The sequence below is a fragment of the Bos taurus genome, chromosome 9, assembly GCF_002263795.3.
Source record: "Bos taurus isolate L1 Dominette 01449 registration number 42190680 breed Hereford chromosome 9, ARS-UCD2.0, whole genome shotgun sequence".
In the NCBI taxonomy this organism is placed as follows: domain Eukaryota; kingdom Metazoa; phylum Chordata; class Mammalia; order Artiodactyla; family Bovidae; genus Bos; species Bos taurus.
In genome coordinates, this window is record NC_037336.1 from 41,606,725 (window position 1) to 41,623,667 (window position 16,943).

The 16,943-nt window shown below is 48.2% G+C and overlaps 1 protein-coding gene across 2 annotated transcripts in view; it reads right to left on the reverse strand.

The window, feature by feature from the left end:
- FOXO3 (forkhead box O3) overlaps window positions 1-14,891 on the reverse strand; it is a 117,978-nt gene extending 103,087 nt beyond the window's left edge. Inside the window, exons 1-2 of one of the 2 annotated variants that reach the window (XM_005210804.5) lie at window positions 14,638-14,891; window positions 12,791-13,545 (exon numbers count right to left, since the gene is read on the reverse strand). In XM_005210804.5, the coding sequence (XP_005210861.1) occupies window positions 12,791-13,408 (618 nt within the window). In that variant the 5' untranslated portion in view covers window positions 13,409-13,545; window positions 14,638-14,891. Of the gene's footprint in view, window positions 1-12,790; window positions 13,546-14,637 lie in introns of those variants that run through there. The other variant, NM_001206083.1, reaches the window with a different exon arrangement.
- Between the last annotated feature and the right edge of the window lie 2,052 nt (window positions 14,892-16,943).

Sequence of the window (16,943 nt, forward strand, 5' to 3'; positions counted from 1 at the left end):
CTCTAGGGGATCTTCCTGACCCAGGGATTGACGCTGTGTCTCCTGCATTGGCAGGCGGGTTCTTTGTGGCTGAGCACCAGGGAGCCCATAACACCACAAGTTAGCTCTCCTAATTTGACACATGGTGCTTTACTTAATTCAGTACTCCTCCTCCTCCAAGTCGCTTCAGTCGTGTTTGACTCTGTGCGACCCCATAGACGGCAGGCCACCAGGCTCCCCGGTCCATGGGATTTTCCAGGCAAGAGTACTGGAGTAGGGTGCCATTGCCTTCTCCAAATTCAGTACTGACTACCCACAAATTAACTCGGAGCATTCCCCGATATTATGAGATTATCAGAATAAATCCCTCACCTCCTCCCAAAGAACATCTACTAAAAGATACCTACAATCAGATGCCAGGGAATTCCCCTACAGTCCAGTAGGTAGGACTCCATGCTTTCACTGCTGAGGGCCCAGGGTTCAATCTCTGATAAGAGAACTAAGACCCAGTAAGCTGAGCGGCATAATCGGATGCCAAATTTCACCTTGGTGACTGACACGAAGGTTGACTGTGGTGAAGCCTAACATGTGGCCCAGATCACCTAGACTTCCAGCCTGGAAAAAAAGGATCTTTCATGTAAAGGAAGGAGACTAAACAGGACTGATTTAGAAAATTCAGTTCAGCACAGGGCACACATCTATTCAAAGAGGAGGCAGTAAGCTTATCTATACTGGACAGGGTTGGAGATAGAAGGCTTGATCGAGGCCACTCAAGAAACAGCATACTAGCTCACCTAGGAAGCTGCCTATCAGGAGCTTAAGAGCCCAACTGTGCTGAAGCAAGCACACTCACACCTGTGTCAGCCGGAAGACAACTCTGAAAGAATCGGGCCCATAACATTTCTAAGGCTCATTCTGGGTTTCTCAGGATTACACAAACGATGCCCCCCAAAATAACTGATCACTGTTCTTTAAAAAAATTCACAGGAATGTCTGGGGCTCAGTGTCAATTTTTACTTAAAAAAAAAAAAAATTACCTTGCTTAAAATGTAGTCTGTGGGCCATGGTTTATTTATAATCATAGGTATATTCATAAATGACAAATTAATGCTGTTAATTGGACTGTTCTAACAAATAGTGAATAAAGGCATGTTCCTTCTTATTCTACCAGCTGGGAAAAGAAGGGAAAAAAAAAAAAAAAACCAAGGTAATACAGACCAAGATGCAAACGTATGATGGGTGCGATTAACAAGTCCTTGATTGGAAACAAATGCTGACAGAAAACTCCAGACCAGCTATCACACACGGTAAAAATTCTAGAAAAAATAAACAGCAAAACTGACTTGTAAATTACGCTGAATTTCAAAAGAATTACCAACAAGAAGTTCTAATGGAAAGATGTCGAGAGAGTGTTTTTACTTTATGAGACCATTACAGCATTAGAGGTAAAACTGCATTAAAAAAAAAATTGAGTAAAATAGAAGTGAAAATTAAAAAGAGAAAGGAGAGGAAGGTGAGAGATGGCTTTAAATATCATTCAGCCAAACTTTATGTGAAATATGGAACTGAGGCAATTATTTAGATAATTTATGATGAAGGAACTATCATTTTTTAGAAATTATGACACTTTGGGGGAAAAAAAGCAGTTCTGAGATTTGAATTAGGTGAATTAATGGCTTAACTCTCCATTTGCTCTTTTTAATGTAATACCAATTTTCAAGGAGACATCTAAGAAGCTGTACTGGATATAATTCTATGCCCCCCTTCAACTTCAGGTTTATACCCAGAGTTGTATCTTTACAAGTCCACAAGGCCAAGGCCACCTTCTCTGTAACTGCCTTTGGCCCCACCACGCTCCCCACACCCGGGCCTCACTCAGTTATCAGGCAGAGCCCTTCTGCCTGCTCCACATTTATCACAGGGTTTCAGTCTATCTTCTGGACACTCTCCAGACACTACTCACCTATCTTTACTCTGAAACTGAGAGTTCTAAAATTTTTTCCAGCACACACATGGGATTAGCCTTCTGCAAGCTGTATTTTATCTCAGGGCACATGGGTGCTGTATTCCTGTGGCCAATTAAAACCATCATTTTAGGTCCAGTCATACATATTCTACCTTGAAGACAAAAGCAGTAAGTGCCTTAATAAGATAAATCCTTTAACCTGGCCAGCAGCTTGCATTTTGCAAGATTTTCTGTGTCTGTCTTGCTTTAAACCTGTTAGTAACTGCAATGGAAAGGGTCAACCACCTCACAAAATATGCTTAATACCTTTAATTTTGAGATCTCATTGGGCTTCGACCACACTTCTGCCACAAACCTTTTATAAATGTCTTTTTTTCCCTGAAATCCATCTTTCTTGGTGGTATTATCTCCATCCATCTACCTACCTGAAGCCTACAGAAGTACAGATATACCCTGTTCTCCCAAGGCAGAAATTTCTGAGAGATAATAGCCCAGCCCTAAGGATTTCCACACACTATAGTATCACTCTTTTTGTCCTGAACACTAGTACATTATCTGACCTATAGTAAACCATGGTTAAACAGTGGTTTACTAAAGCAGCATCCAAACAGAAATACAAATCCCCAAATTAAATTGCTCCACTAAGAGCCCAGGCACTGATTAGATTCTTAAAATTATTCACTCAGGCAAAATCAAGGGCAGGAGCCTAAATCATGGGTCTGTGTCTACTCCCCTCCAACACCGAGAGGTATCAGTTACCCCAAGTGAGCCACAGTCCAGAAGATAAACATTCAGGACAGCATTCTGAAAGATTTCCATCAGGACTGATGGTAATACATACAAAGAATGCGGCACACAGTAGCAACTTTTTCAATGGCAGCTATTTAATTTTATTGTTGTATTCACCCCCAGGCAAAGTCCCACCACACTCAGGAGGCAGCAAAGCGTAGCAGAAAACTGACGTTCAAAGAAACCTTCCTCTGAATCCCAAGCAATTAAATTTCTCTGAACTATTTTCTTGTCTCTAAATTGGGTTTATACTTAAATGCTTAACATGTAGGATCAATATTAGATGTAAAAAATCTACCTGAGTAATTGGCATATGATAGTGTTCAATAAATCATAGCTACTATTATTATTATAACTAGGCCTCAGAATATCTTGTGTCAACTCCTCTTTTTATCATAAAAACCAAACTGTGTTTCCAATTGATTTATAACCCTGGCTCCCTTTTCCCAAAATACTATTTTGAAATATGAGCATAAACAGATGCAATTCTAATTCTGAAATACTTCTGAACAATTCAACCCAAACACCTTCACGGAACCTAGAAAACACCTGTTGCTACCTGAATGAGGACTACCACTCTATGCTCCCTCAGGATGGCTGGGTTTTGTAGACATAAATGTATAGAGGGGATGGGAGCCTGAAGGCTCGAGTGTTGACACTTTGAAAGGGCCTGAACTAAGCACAGGAGGAACCAAGGAGACTCCAGAGACATTCTGATTACCCTTACTGCCACCATGGACGGCAGTGAACCTGATGGGGCGATACCTTCTCAAGCCTGACTGGGCTGGGGAAGAGAGAATTCTTCAACCTTCTTCCGCTGAGGACCCAGGCTGCTCCCTCCCTGAAAGACTACCACAGACCAAAGCTCTCAGCTAGACCTTGGCCTTAAACCTCAAGTCCACACTCCCCGAGTACAGCCATTCCACCAGCTTCACGAAATAGGCCACGAAGTAGAAAGTGAGTAAGAAGGGTGGGAGGCTTAGGAGCGAGCCCAAAATACACGCTAAACGGAGGGCGGAGGGCTCGCTGAAGCAGCTTGCACTGGGAAATCAGGGGAATTCACACCTCCCTTCTGTGCCTAACAGCAGGATGAAGAAGAAATTTAAGTTACCAGAAAGTAGCCTAGGAGTGATTACATTTTAATTTTAATCTAAATATAACTTTGGAGGGAGAGGGCAAAATGGGTGAAGCGGGTCAAGAGAGACAAACTTCCAATTACTAAGTCAGTCAGTCCTGGGGATGCAATATACAGCTTGGTGAATACAGTTAATACCTAGGTATCTGAAAGTTGCTCAGAGAGTAAATATTAAAAAGTTCTCAATATAAGAAAAAAAAAAAAGAAAAATGTTAACTAGACTTACAGTGATGATCATTTTGCAACATGTATAAATACCAAATCATTATGTTGTACACTTGACACTAATATTGTTATGTCAATTATATCTCAATTTTAAAAATAAAATAAAACCTTCTTTTCCTCTTCTGCAACCCTTCATGTTCCTCTCTTCCATCCCTGTGCGCCTATGTGTTTCCTAGGGCTACCATGACAAATTACTACAAACTCAGGGGCTTCAAACAATAAAAACGTATTCTCTTACAGTGCTGGAGGCTAGAAGTCCACATTCAAGGTGTGGGCAGCACCATGCTCCCTCTGAAGGCTGCAGCGGAGGGTCCTGCCCGGCCTCTGCCCAGCTTCTGGTGCCCCCAGCAATCTGGCACTCCCTGGCTTGTGACTGCACTGCTCCACCTTCTGCCGTGGCGTCACGCAGCCTCCTCATAAGGGCACCAGTCACTGGACCTAGGGCCCACATGAATCCAACATGACTCCACCTTAATGTAACTAACTACCTCCAGAAAGATCCTAGTCCCAAACAAGGTTACACTCTGAGGTTACAGGTGGACCTTAATGAGGGGGTTGGAGGGGTACTATTCAACCCACTAGAGCTCCCCAATTAAAATAAACTGCTACCACCAAAATACAGGCAACATGAAGAGTGTGACAAACTACAGAACACAGAACTACAGAATTTTAGATTACAAAACTGCAAAGCTGTCATCTCCAGTGGGTCCATGACTGCTAAATCTGAATTAAGAATAATGTAGGTTTTGCCTTTCTTTCACCTACAGGAAAATGACGTCTTGGGAAATATCAAGAGTCTCAATCAAAAGAGCACTAACACACAGAACCCACTGCTCTTGACACACTGCGGCGCGTGCTATCAGGTACAGATGAACATTCACCTATGTTTTCAAGAGTGAAGCACTGCAGCTTCACTGGAAGCGGCTGATTCATGTGGATGTTTGGCAGAAACCAACAAAATGCTGTAAAGCAATTATCTTTCACTTAAACAATAAATTAAAAAAAAAAGTGAAGTAGCAAAAATATGTAAAGCAAAGGAGGAAATTTTTCAGTTCAAAAGGCTTTAATTATTTGAGGATGGGAATTAGACTATAAGTCTCAGAACACCGAAGTTCCTTTTTAAAAAAGTTATCTTAGGTTTTTAAACACTCTCTCCTCCAAATTATCCTTTTCTAACAATGACATAAGCCTACACACAAACACTCTGTATTACAGACCTTTTTTTTTTTTTTGGTGTTTTAACCAAGGTATTATTTTAGCTATGTGGGGAAAAGAACTTGAGATCAGTTTAAAGACATGTGCACTCCCTCTGCTGGCTCTAAATTTAAAGAAAATTCTCAATGGCTGCAAGAGCCAAGTTATTAATTTCACTAGACATCCAAAACACAAGAAAAAATACGATGTGGATTCTCCCACACATGCACACTCAAAAGTCTTCACAGAAATAAACAAGAAATGACAAAACACGTACTGAGAACTGTCGAAGGCGTCTGCTGGTATTATTATGGGCTCACTCCAGAGGAAAGCGAATGCATTTTGTTTGTCTGTGGCAGGGGCCACTTCCCACCTTAGCCTTCCCCCCTGCAAGTGAGCCACAGCTTCCTTGCTCTAAGCTCACCTCTCCATTGTAGAATGGGGGTGCATTTGGATACCCAGGCACGGTGAGCCCTCAGAAGATAAGCTGGCTTCTTCACCACACACAATCATGAGAGGACCAAATGAGTGCAAGTACCACAGGCCACCAGAAAACTTTATCTACTTTGTACCGTTATCTCATAGTAGGGACTGACACTGCAGGGAAAAAGTCTCAAGATTAAAATCTCCCAAAAAGGTCCAAGTGAAAATACACATTCTGGGGGGGCGGGGAAAGCCCAGCTTGAAGCACACTCCATACAGTTGTATTTCACCAGAAAGAAGTGATACGTCACAATATTCTACAGATGCTTTCTATTTTACTTCTTTTTCCAACTGGGGAAATTGTAATACTGAGAAATGGAAGTCGTTCGATCAAGAATAAAATGGTGAGAGATAGTGAGCCTGTCTGGACACTGATTTGATTAGAATTGGGGTCTTCCATGACAATCAGTAGCCAAAACACCTATTCAGAAAACCATCTCGGAAGAGAGGCAGACTGGCCCTGGACAGGTCTAGCTCAGACTGCTCACTATCTCTTCTCCTTCATCTGTGACTTACATTTACCAATCCATTATGTAAAACTTCAAGTACATCTGAGACTTACATCTGCAAATGCAGAACATTATGGACAACTTAATTTTACACCAGAGCTCTGCTTCTGAAGTGGATATGTAATATTTGGCGACTCTTTCTAGAAGTAATACTGATGCTGCATAAAGCGGGGTCCACACACAGAAGGAAAACATGATTTCAACTTTCTTTTCAGGAAAGGTCATCCCAAGATGAGGTTTCTCTCCGTTTCTGTGATGGGTAACAGCTGGCTCTGATGAAGTTTTCAGGGACTTCTACACTAGGAAACAAGACACTGTAAGAAATGCCTTAGATAGTACAGCACCATTTCACAATTACATGACATCATATCGATACCAACACTAGGAGGTCTGCGCCACCTTCGTAGCTACAAGTATCCAAAAGATTCTACACATGACATCACTCCACTCCTGAGTCACATCATCCCCTTTCAGTATCACTGTCCCAGAACAAAGCTAAGCTCATGGGCTGAGGACAATCAGCCCAAAAGCAGCTCCAAGTTATCAGAAATGTTTTTGTCTGGTAGGTACCTTCCTTGCTTTCAAGGTTTTTACGCTGTTCTTGAGAATATATAGGAGTCACAGAAAAATGACAAAAGGAACAGACAGAAGTCAGGAGGTGGGCAGGGTAGGGCGACATTGAGAGAATAGGCTTTTCCAGCAAGGTGAGCTGAGAGTGCTGATAGAGAATGCAAAAAGAGAAACACAGCTACTCTCCTGCTAGCCAGCCAATCTAGAGGATGGGGGAGGGGAGCAGAGGAGAGAAAATGAAGTAAAGAGTTTGCAGAAATGGAGGCACTGGCTCGAACAGCTGTGAAACCACAATGGTTAGCAACAGACATTACAGAACACTGGTGCCCTGGGCTCACATGGACACATTAACTCCACCCCTGCTACTTGTGGGTCCCTGAGCTACTCACTCACATGCTCCTGCCTGTGTCCTCACTTGCAAAATGAAGTATTTAGATAATCCTTAAGACTTCATTTAGTTTTTAATTTGAGACAAGAAGTCATGCAGACAATTCGACTGCATCAAGGCTCTACATCCACTCCAAGAGGCTGGACCTATATCATGGCGCCACAAGACAGAACTGGGGACCCAAGGTGAGTCCAGGGCTACCAGCGTGCTCTATTTCCAGCTTCTCCCCAAAAGATCCAAACTACAGGAGCGTGTGACAGCGGCCCTGCATCTCCAAAGCAAGCTAAAAATTATGACCTGCAGAGAGCTAAAGGCCAGCTCCAAGCCAGGGCCCAGCATCCACTCTGCCATTTGCTGGTGACTTCGCAGAGAGCTGAAGCACTAAGGAAAGCAGAAGTACAGATGGGAAAAAGGCAAAGAGAAGGGGCAACGATGACAAGTTTACAGGGCACAGATTTGCATGTTTATTTTCTGTCTTCCCCCAAGAGAACACAAACTCCTGTGAACTGGAACCTTATCTGCCTTGTGCTACCACTACATCCCTGGGCCCGGCAGAACGCCCTGCACACTGCATGCCTTTGATAAATATTTGCTGAATGAATGAAATGGCATGAGATGCAAATGAGTAAAAAGGGTTTTCTCTTTTCAGTCTTTTACTCACTCACTGTGCACCAGCTGCACCGTCCACTGACACAACCCACCTGCGTGTATGTCATCCCCAGCTCTTTCACAGCAGCAGAAAGTCCAAGTGGCCCTCAGGGCTCCTCCGTTTGTGATACAGGAAAAAGTGAGGAGAAAAACGAGGAGTCAAAAATAGGATTGAGCCTGTTCCTCACAGACAAGACAAAAGAGTATGAAAACAAAATAAATTTCATTGTCTCCAGCCCAGGGAATCCAAAAACTGATCGACAAGGGGTAAGCTGGGTATCTCCTCAGAAGGCACTAGCTTCAACAGTCTTATCTTTGCATTCTTATAAAGATCTTTAGATGAACAGTGTCTGCTAAATTTTTGCAAATCAGGTAAACGATTTTTTTAGTGGGACAAGGCTTCTTCACAAATTTTCCAAATAAAAATACGTGCTTGTTTTAAGTAAGCATCATAAGTAGAGTATTAAAAAGTTTAACTACAGATGTTCTTCTATGGTATCATTCCCTTAAAATAGAACCCTCCCAAAAACTCCTAAAAATAAGTCTGCATAGTTTCATTTCATTTTCAAAGGAGGAGATAAACATATCAAAACAAACACTTAACTTCTTTTTAAAAGAGCCTCTCTGCTACATGGGGCTCACAGATCAAAGTCTAAAATGGCCAATTTCTTCACCTCATAGGTCGATGACACAGCTTTGAAAAAGAAGAAAAACAGTCCCCCTAGTGTACTGCCACTGTAGAAAGAGGAAGTATGTTAGTTGAGAATCACTGACGAAGACAGTACTGCCGAAGGAAATTACAAAACAGTATTTCAGCAACAGGGGCCAAGCTAAAGACAGATTCCTCATACAGCACAACCCTAACCGGCCCTTTAGTGAGTTAGTCCAAAAGGTGACTGGGGTCAAAATCAGAGCCCAGTATGAAACTATTATGCCTCTGTTGTTTTGAAATTGTCGAAAAAAATATTTTTAAACATCACACTTGCAGTTAAAATAACATCTTTTAAAAATACAGTATGGTGAAAAGGAACTGGGTGCATTCATCTAAAGAGCTAGAACTGTAAGGACGTGAGCAAGTATTATGTGGCAGGCCAGCCCTCATCTTTTAACCTTGGGAAGAATCGGTACGAGGACACATTCTCACATGAAGGAAGACTCGGTCACTTGCAGCAGCAGAAGTCCTCTCACATTTGTGAAGTTGTAGGAACCACCACAGAAACCCATAGCTGCCTAACGTTATTGTGCCCTGACCCCATGGGAAGCACAGAGGAGTGGGCGTGTGCAGGAGAATCAGTGAAAATGGGCCTCACCAGGTAAACCCTGGAGTTCTAGAGACAGGAGGAAACATAGACCTCACCACCTCAATTATGGGTGCAGTGCAAGTAAGCTTAATCTGAGTTAAAGGAAATGTAACCTTTTCCCCCTTTAACCACATCTGATTATTCATTTCTACTTTAATGCCCGAGGTAAGGGAACCTGCAAGATAGCTATCACCTTTCTCCCTGGCACGGTTTGCATCTGACAAATTCAAGTTAACCAAGAGCTTCCTCCTTTTGTTAAAATGCTCCTTTTTTGCCACCTTCCTCACTTCACAGTTCCTAGGTACCCTTCCTGATAGGCACCAGACAGCTTTACAGACACTGTGTGCTCACTCAGCCTCTACCAATAATCATTCATCTTCCCGATGCTGAAATAACAACCAAGAGTTTTAGATGGAGAGACAAATATGCTTTTTAGGAAAACAACTTCTACTTATGTAAGACTACTCAGTGCTTAGTACATAACCTTTAGAAAGGATCAATTTAAAGAGAAAAAAATACTGTGATAAAGATCTCTAGAGCCACCGGCTGCTAATTATCTCTGTACTAACCAGCTGTGTGATCTTAGTAAAGTCATTAACTTGAAGAATCAAGATCTTCACCTATAAAATAAGGGGACTGAACTAGATCAGCAAACCTCATCCTGGCTGTACATTAGAATCACCTAAGACACTTCAAAAATTAAACAAAAACAACCTCACCAACCAATACACACACATCGGCCCAATTATATCAGGTTCTCTGGGTACTGATATTTTTTAAAAGCTCCCAGATAATTCTTACATGCAACCAGAGCTTTGATTCACTGGTCTTGATTCTGATCACTAAGACCTCTTTTCTAATTCGCTCTGTGCTCTTAGGGTGATAATTCTAGTTACAAGATCTCATAATACAAAGGCCCAAAAAGCTACAAAAGGCCTCGATGTTGCATACTGCGCCTATGTGCACACATGACTGGGAGAGGTGAACCTGAATTCTAGACATTTTTAGAAGTTGAAAACCTGAATGTAAAACTCAGAATGAGAGTAGTGTGGTTTAAAAGCACACACCTGCTTCCAAATGACTAATCATGATAGGAATCAATTCCTGAAACTTGGATGCATGGAAATAGGTCACAATTAGCTCCTGACCTCTCCCTTTTCCCTCTTCTTCCACCTCCACTAAACCACAAGCACAGAAAAAAGCTTGGCTATTACTCATAATTGGAATGTGAAACCAGCAGCCCCAGTTTCAGAGGGCCTTCTCCATCATCAAAGATCTGGAAGTTCTTGCATGGCTGCATCTTTTGGTAAAGATCATCTTGCAAAAACTCTAAATTAGATCTCTATAGTCTTCAAGGATTAGTTATCATGTGATAATCAGAAATGGACCTGCTGTAAAATTTTAAAGATAAAATATTCATAAAATATTCGCCCTGTATTAAACATATGACTGCTGGACAGTTTCAATTTACAATGCTTCATAAGATTTTAGTTAAAAATGAGATAGCAGAGAAGAAAAAACAAACCATGAGACCAAAAAGAGTTAAGATATAAAACCACGAAGTTTAAGACTAGGCCCCAAATCTCTATTGCAGATCCTGTAAGCTACATGAAAATATAATTAATTCAGTATCAATTCATGGCTATTTTTGGTAGCCACACTTTCCCACATAAGTCTTTAAAAAAAAGTTTCAAATGCCATAAACTGGTATTATCTTTAACCATAAACACGATGCAAGAAATATTATTTGTGATGTTAAAATTACTTTCATAATCCTAAAAATCATAAAAAAGGTGAAAACCCTTGCTATGTTAACTTTCTAACTAACTTAAAGCTAACTTTTAACTAACAGATTCTCTGCACCAAATCCAAAATATGTAGGACTAAATTTCAAGTGTGAAAAATTTAGAAAAGACTCCACACCCCACCCAATCCATCTTCTTAGATCCCACAAATTCATCCCTTCCTATAACTATATACTGAGATTAACCCTTGCTATCCACTTGAAAACTCAATTTTTAAAAGTATCACATCAGCACTGCTTTGAAACAGAATTCTCATCCTTTTCATAAATATCCTATTATTACACAACTGGCATTCTTTTGCAAAGCAATACAATTGAATCGAACCTAAGATTCATAACAACAGCGTTTGTTCAAAGATGAGACAGATTTGTGGAACAATATCAAAGCACTTGTTTTGCTTTTAAAGTATCGAACCCCTTCCCTATACTAGCCATAAAAAAATTTTAAAGCATATTTCAAGATTTTTTTAAACCAAATTAAGTCAATAACACTAAATTCTTTAGTTTTTTCATGTACTAGCTCCTCTCCAGTGCTTCAGTTCTCCACCTAAGGCCAAACTGTTCTTATTCTATACACCCACTGGAACCTAGCAAGTACAGGGCTCCCCAAAGACAACAAAGGAAGGGACAGAAGGAGGAAGCAACCACCTTTTTAATTAAAAAAAAAAAAAATCCAACTTGTTACTAGAAGCAACTGACAGAAAGATATGTATCTACAGCTGCACAGGGCTCCCTTTAGCCTGGTATGCATTCCTATCTTAGGAGATGGGGCCAGGAGGATGAGGTGCAAGAGCAAAGCCGCTGGGTATCAGCGGCCCAGCGGGGGCACAGGAGTTAATCTCCTTGGATGCCCAACTGCAGGAAGTCATTACATCATATGCCTTTCCACACCTCTCTCCCTACCACGTGTCCAGTGCCCCAAGAGGCTGAAAACGAACAGTAGAGAGCCTCTCTTCAGGTTCACTCATAGGTAGAAGCCATTACGGTCCAGCCCTGCCAGCAAACCTCCCTCCCCAAGGCCCAGGTGAAGCGCCAGGCGCCATCCTGCACACCTGGAGCCCCTGCCTCAAACAGCGCCAGAATCCGGACCTCAGCGCGGAAGCAGCAGGTGCAGCGAGTCCCCGCTGAGGCAGAAGGGCTGGCCCGTGCCAGGCCCAAAGCATCTCAGAAGCTACCTGCTGTAGAGACATCTCTGAAGAACAGAGATGTGGACACAGGCAAGAAAAGGAAACCGGCCAGGGAAAGGTTTACAACCACCGCTTTTTGTAATGGGATTGATGTGCCTGTGGGAGTGAACACCCACAAGCCCAAAAACTTGGACACAGGGCTCTCATCCAGGTAGTCAAAACACACCAGGCTCCCGCGACCGACGGAAAACCACAAACCCATCCCTCCCAAACCCGTTCCCTCACTCCCCCCGCAGTGGCCTCGCCGCACGATGGGGGACTTGTACTCCAAAGTTGGCCGCAGACCTACCTTCTCTGCGATGACCCAGGAATCCGGCAAATTCACTCCGGTCCGTCTGTCCTTCCCTCGCCGGTGTCCCTCAACCCCTCGCCTCACCTGGCCATGCCTGAGGTTTCCCCAGGAGCCTTCTCTCCCCATCCAGCCACCTTCGCGGCCGTCCCCGGTTGCCCCTCCTCCGGGATCACACAGAACCCCCAAAACCTCACAACGGAGGCTCTCCCTGCCAACCCCTCTCCCCCGCGCCACAGGAGCGCTCCGTCGAATCGAAGACGCGCCTCGCACTGCGCAGGAGGCCCGGCGGGTCCGGCCGCCCGCCCCAGGTGGGTACGCACCTTCCAGCCGGCAGAGCTGTTGCTGTCGCCCTTATCCTTGAAGTAGGGCACGCAGCGCACCATCCACTCATAGATCTGGGACAGAGTGAGCCGTTTGTCTGGAGAGCTCTCGATCGCGCGAGTGATCAGATCGGCGTAGGACAGGTTCCCCCAGGCGTTCCTCCGCGACGAGCATTTCCTCGGCTGCCCAGAGCCCCCAGCCGTCCCCGGCTGCGGCGGTGGCAGTGGCTGCTGAGGCTGCAGCGGTGTCTGCGTCCCCCCGCTCAGCGCGCCCGCCGCGGGGGCTGGCCCGGACCCGGGGTCCTGCCCTCCAGGAGCCAGCAGCCGGGCCGAGTCCTCCAGGAGCAACCCAGAGCCCAGCGGGCCGCCCCCGCCGCCGCCGATCGCCATGGCCGAGCCGGCCCTACCGCCACCGTCCTCGTCGTCTTCATCGTCCTCCTCCTCGGGGATCATGGAGTCAGCAGCCGCCTCCCCAGAGGGCTTGGCCGGGCTCCCCTGGAGCTCCGGCCTCTGCAGGGGCCACGTACAGGAGCGCGGCCGGCTCTGGGGCTCGAACTCCGGGTCTAGCTCCACTTCGAGCGGAGAGATCGGGGCCGGGGAGGCCGGCGCCTCTGCCATCTTCGCCGCCCGCCCGCGGCTCGGGCTCTCGCGCTCTCCTCTCGCGCCGGGGCGGGGTGCGGCGGGGGAGGGACGGGGGCGCCGAGAAGGCTCGGGCTCCCAGGCGGCGCCGCCGCCGCCGCCGCTACTGCCGCCGCCTGGGGAAGCACGAGAGGAGAGAGAAGGAGAGTTGGTTATCCCGGGCTGGAACCCAGTCTTCGGCGAGTCCTCGCCCGCCGTCGCCGCTGCCACCGCTTCGCGACCGCACCGCGCCCGCCTCCCAGGAGCAGGCAGACCTGGAGACGTGCGTCCCGCGAACCTGGCGCAGCAGACGCCGCCCCCCGACCAGGCCGCTGGGGAGACGGGAGCGAATCGACGGGCTCGCACGGGGCACCCCCTCCCCCGCCGCCGCCGGAGCTGCAGGTCTCTCCTGGGCTAGGTGGCTGGGCGGGGAAGAAGGGGGAGGGGCGGGGCGGGGGAGGGGCGCGGGCCGCGCCTTTAAAGCGGGCAGCAGCCGGCGCTGGCGCAGCCCAGTGGCGGTCCGAGCCGGAGTCCAGGCGGGTGGGCGTGCGTTTGTTTATGTTTCGCTCGGGCCCGCTCAAGTGCTTCCCGCGACGCCGCCGCCAAAGTCTGTGGCGTCTTCGGCTCGTCTTCCAGTGCCCGGCCCTGCTGCCTCCGCGCCCCCCTGCCACCCCCTCCCAGCGGAGGTCTCGAGCCCGGGGACAGCGCGGGAAGCTCCCTATTTCCCTCTCCGCCCGCGGGCTGAGAGGGCAAGCGTGGGTCCGAGCGCAAACGGGCCCTTGTCACTTCCAGAAAAAAGGGAAGCCGGGAAGAAGGAGGGCAAGCAGCTCGGTGGATATTTGCAAAGGGTCGAGCCGAGCGGCAACGGCCACTTTCGGGGTTTGTGAGGCTTATTCTCCCACGGGCGTTGTGCCCTACACCCCCTTCCCAGTGAAGAACGGGAGAAGGGAGGCAAGTCGGAACGTAAATCTTCCAACAGGTCAGGAAGCACCAAGTCTCCCGGGCCGCCAGAAAGCCCAGACCAGCACGTTCTTCACCTCCTTGCTCCCGCTGCTGCCATCTTGACAGTTTCCCCCCTTCACTCAAGTCCTTTAAAAACACTAGCGGGAGAGAAGAGGGGCGCGCACACCGAGTCACGGGGAGGGAAAAGGGAAGCGCCTGGCCCAGCTCAGAAGCAGATCCGGAGTCGCCGGGAAGGCGGTCGACCCGCTCACAGCTCCGGCGCCTACCTCGGTTCCTTCCCCTCAGGGACGAGGGGGGAGGACGCACAATCCCGCGCGGGCCTGGGGCACGGTGAGGAGGGGGCGCGCAACCTCGGCCGAGGAGAGGCGCTCCGGCCGCCGCTGCAGCCCGCCTGAGAAACCGCCTGTCAGCCTGCGCCCCGCCGCCTTCCACATTCCTCCTCCTCCCTTCCCCAAGCAGAGCGGTCGAGGCAGCAACACAAAGTTATAGACACACGCAGGGTGCCTCAACCTAGACTGACGGCGGGCGGGCGGGCGGGTCCCCGCCCAGGGGGAGGGCTGGGCGGCGGGCCGGGGTGTGCTCGCGTGCGTGCGTGTGTGTGTGTGTGTGTGTGTGTGTGTGCGCGCGCGCGCGCGCGCCTGCGCGACCCGGTTCCGCGGGGCTGCAGGCTTGAGTGTCAGGGCGCGCGCCGGGGCCGAGACTCGGCCGGCTCCTCCTCCCTCCTGGGAGCCTCAACGACAACAAAGCACGGCGCTGGCTCAGGAGACGAGGGAGGGGGGCCATCAGAGCTCCAAACGCTCAACGAGCGCAGTCGCGTGGCCTCCCAGACTCCAAGCAGGACGCCTGGCACCCTCCCCAGCGACGAAGGGTCCCCGTCGCTCCGCCAGGCTCTGGGCCCGCCCTGGTGTCCGGTTCCCCATTAGAACCCGACACCAGGTAACACCCGAGATAAGATGCTGACCGCAGGCGGCAAGGGTTACCTCAGCGTGAAAATACTGGCAAGCTAAGATGTTGGTGTCCTCAGGACTTCGATAAGCTGATGCTCTCAGATTTGATCAGGCACCAGGAGGTTTGCAACTGAGTCTCTCACGTAGGACACTTGACTGCAGTCGTGTTTCATTTTGCATGAATTTCATGGCCAGCGAGGGGAGAAGTGTAACTAACTCGGAAGAAAAGCAAATTATTCCATGTTCCTAAATGCAAGAACAAATTCTGAACAACTGTGAAGAGGAAATAATGAGTCTAATTTTTAAATGACGGCAAAGCAGCTAATTGTGCTTTTTTAAACTTTTAAAAAATACACTCCTTCGGGTTTAGAAAAAGATCTTCACATGTCCTTATCCTACGACAGTACCCAAGTCGTTCATTTGTGCGCTAAGAATGCACTACATGCAACACACCCCGAGAGTCTACCAATTTTGATTTATAAATATCCCGCCCCATCCTTCCAAGCCACTATAAGTATCTTAAGCGGTCCAGAGCGGTCTCGGCAACAACCCCATACACAAAAAGGTCCAACTCAGCGTAGGCAGGAATGCGCCCATCCACCCGACTCCATGCTCCGGGCTTTGCGCAGGACCCGTCACTCAAGTGACGCGCGGCCCCGCCCCTGCACCAAGCTAGTTCGACGCGTACAAACAGATGATGTCATTGTATCCACAAGCGCGTGACCCGGGATCTCTGCGCCGCATTGCCATTCGCTGCGCCGCTCAATCGTCAAGCCATGCCGCGCTCTGACTGGCCGCGGCCACCTGTCTCCAGGCCCCAGACACCCCTCTCCGCCCCCGGCCTCCGCCCCCCCTTCAAATAATAAACAATCGAGTAAAATTCGATGGAAGGGAGGAGAGGACAGAGAGACGGCGAACCCAGAAGCCAATCCTTCGCGTGCTGACGGAAGGGAGAGTTAAAAGGAGGAGGGTTTGAAAGGACCGGGTTGTGGGGGGAAGGAGCAGACCTGAGGCGATGTGTCCCGCCTCGTTGAGGTGGCATCAGGGGAGGAAAGTTGGAGAGCACTCTGCGGGGCACGCCTGGTAACGCAGGGGGGCTCTAGGGCCCCGGAGCGGCCGGGCTCGGGACTCTGGGGTGGTGCGCTGCCAGCCGAAGGGGCGGAGATTGGGCCTCGCTAGCGCTGCGCAGGCGGAGCTGGCAGACACGTGCGGGAGGAGGGCGGACGCGCGCCGCACGGGCTCGCCCTGGGCACGCGGCTCCGGGAGACGCGCGCGCTTGTTTACCAGCGCACGTGGGTGTTATTTTTAAATGGAATGTTGTGCTGGCAGCTCGGTTGAGTGGCTGGCGCGTGGGGCTGCCCGCGCCTGCTGGGGGACGCGGCGGGGCCGCGCCGCGGCCTTTCTGAGCGTAGCTCACGGGACAGCAAGGCTGTCCCCGCTACCTGCTTCCTTTGCAGACGGCCGCTTGGGCCTGATTGCGAGTTTCGCGCGCTGTTTCGTGAGAGTTTCAAGCCTCTACGGAGACAACGTGTTCTCGCTGCAGAATACTGCCTTTTGTAAACCCGGGCTCGGCTCCCTCATTCACATTCCGGAGCAAAGCCACCTGTTTCTTTTCATCTTGGAGG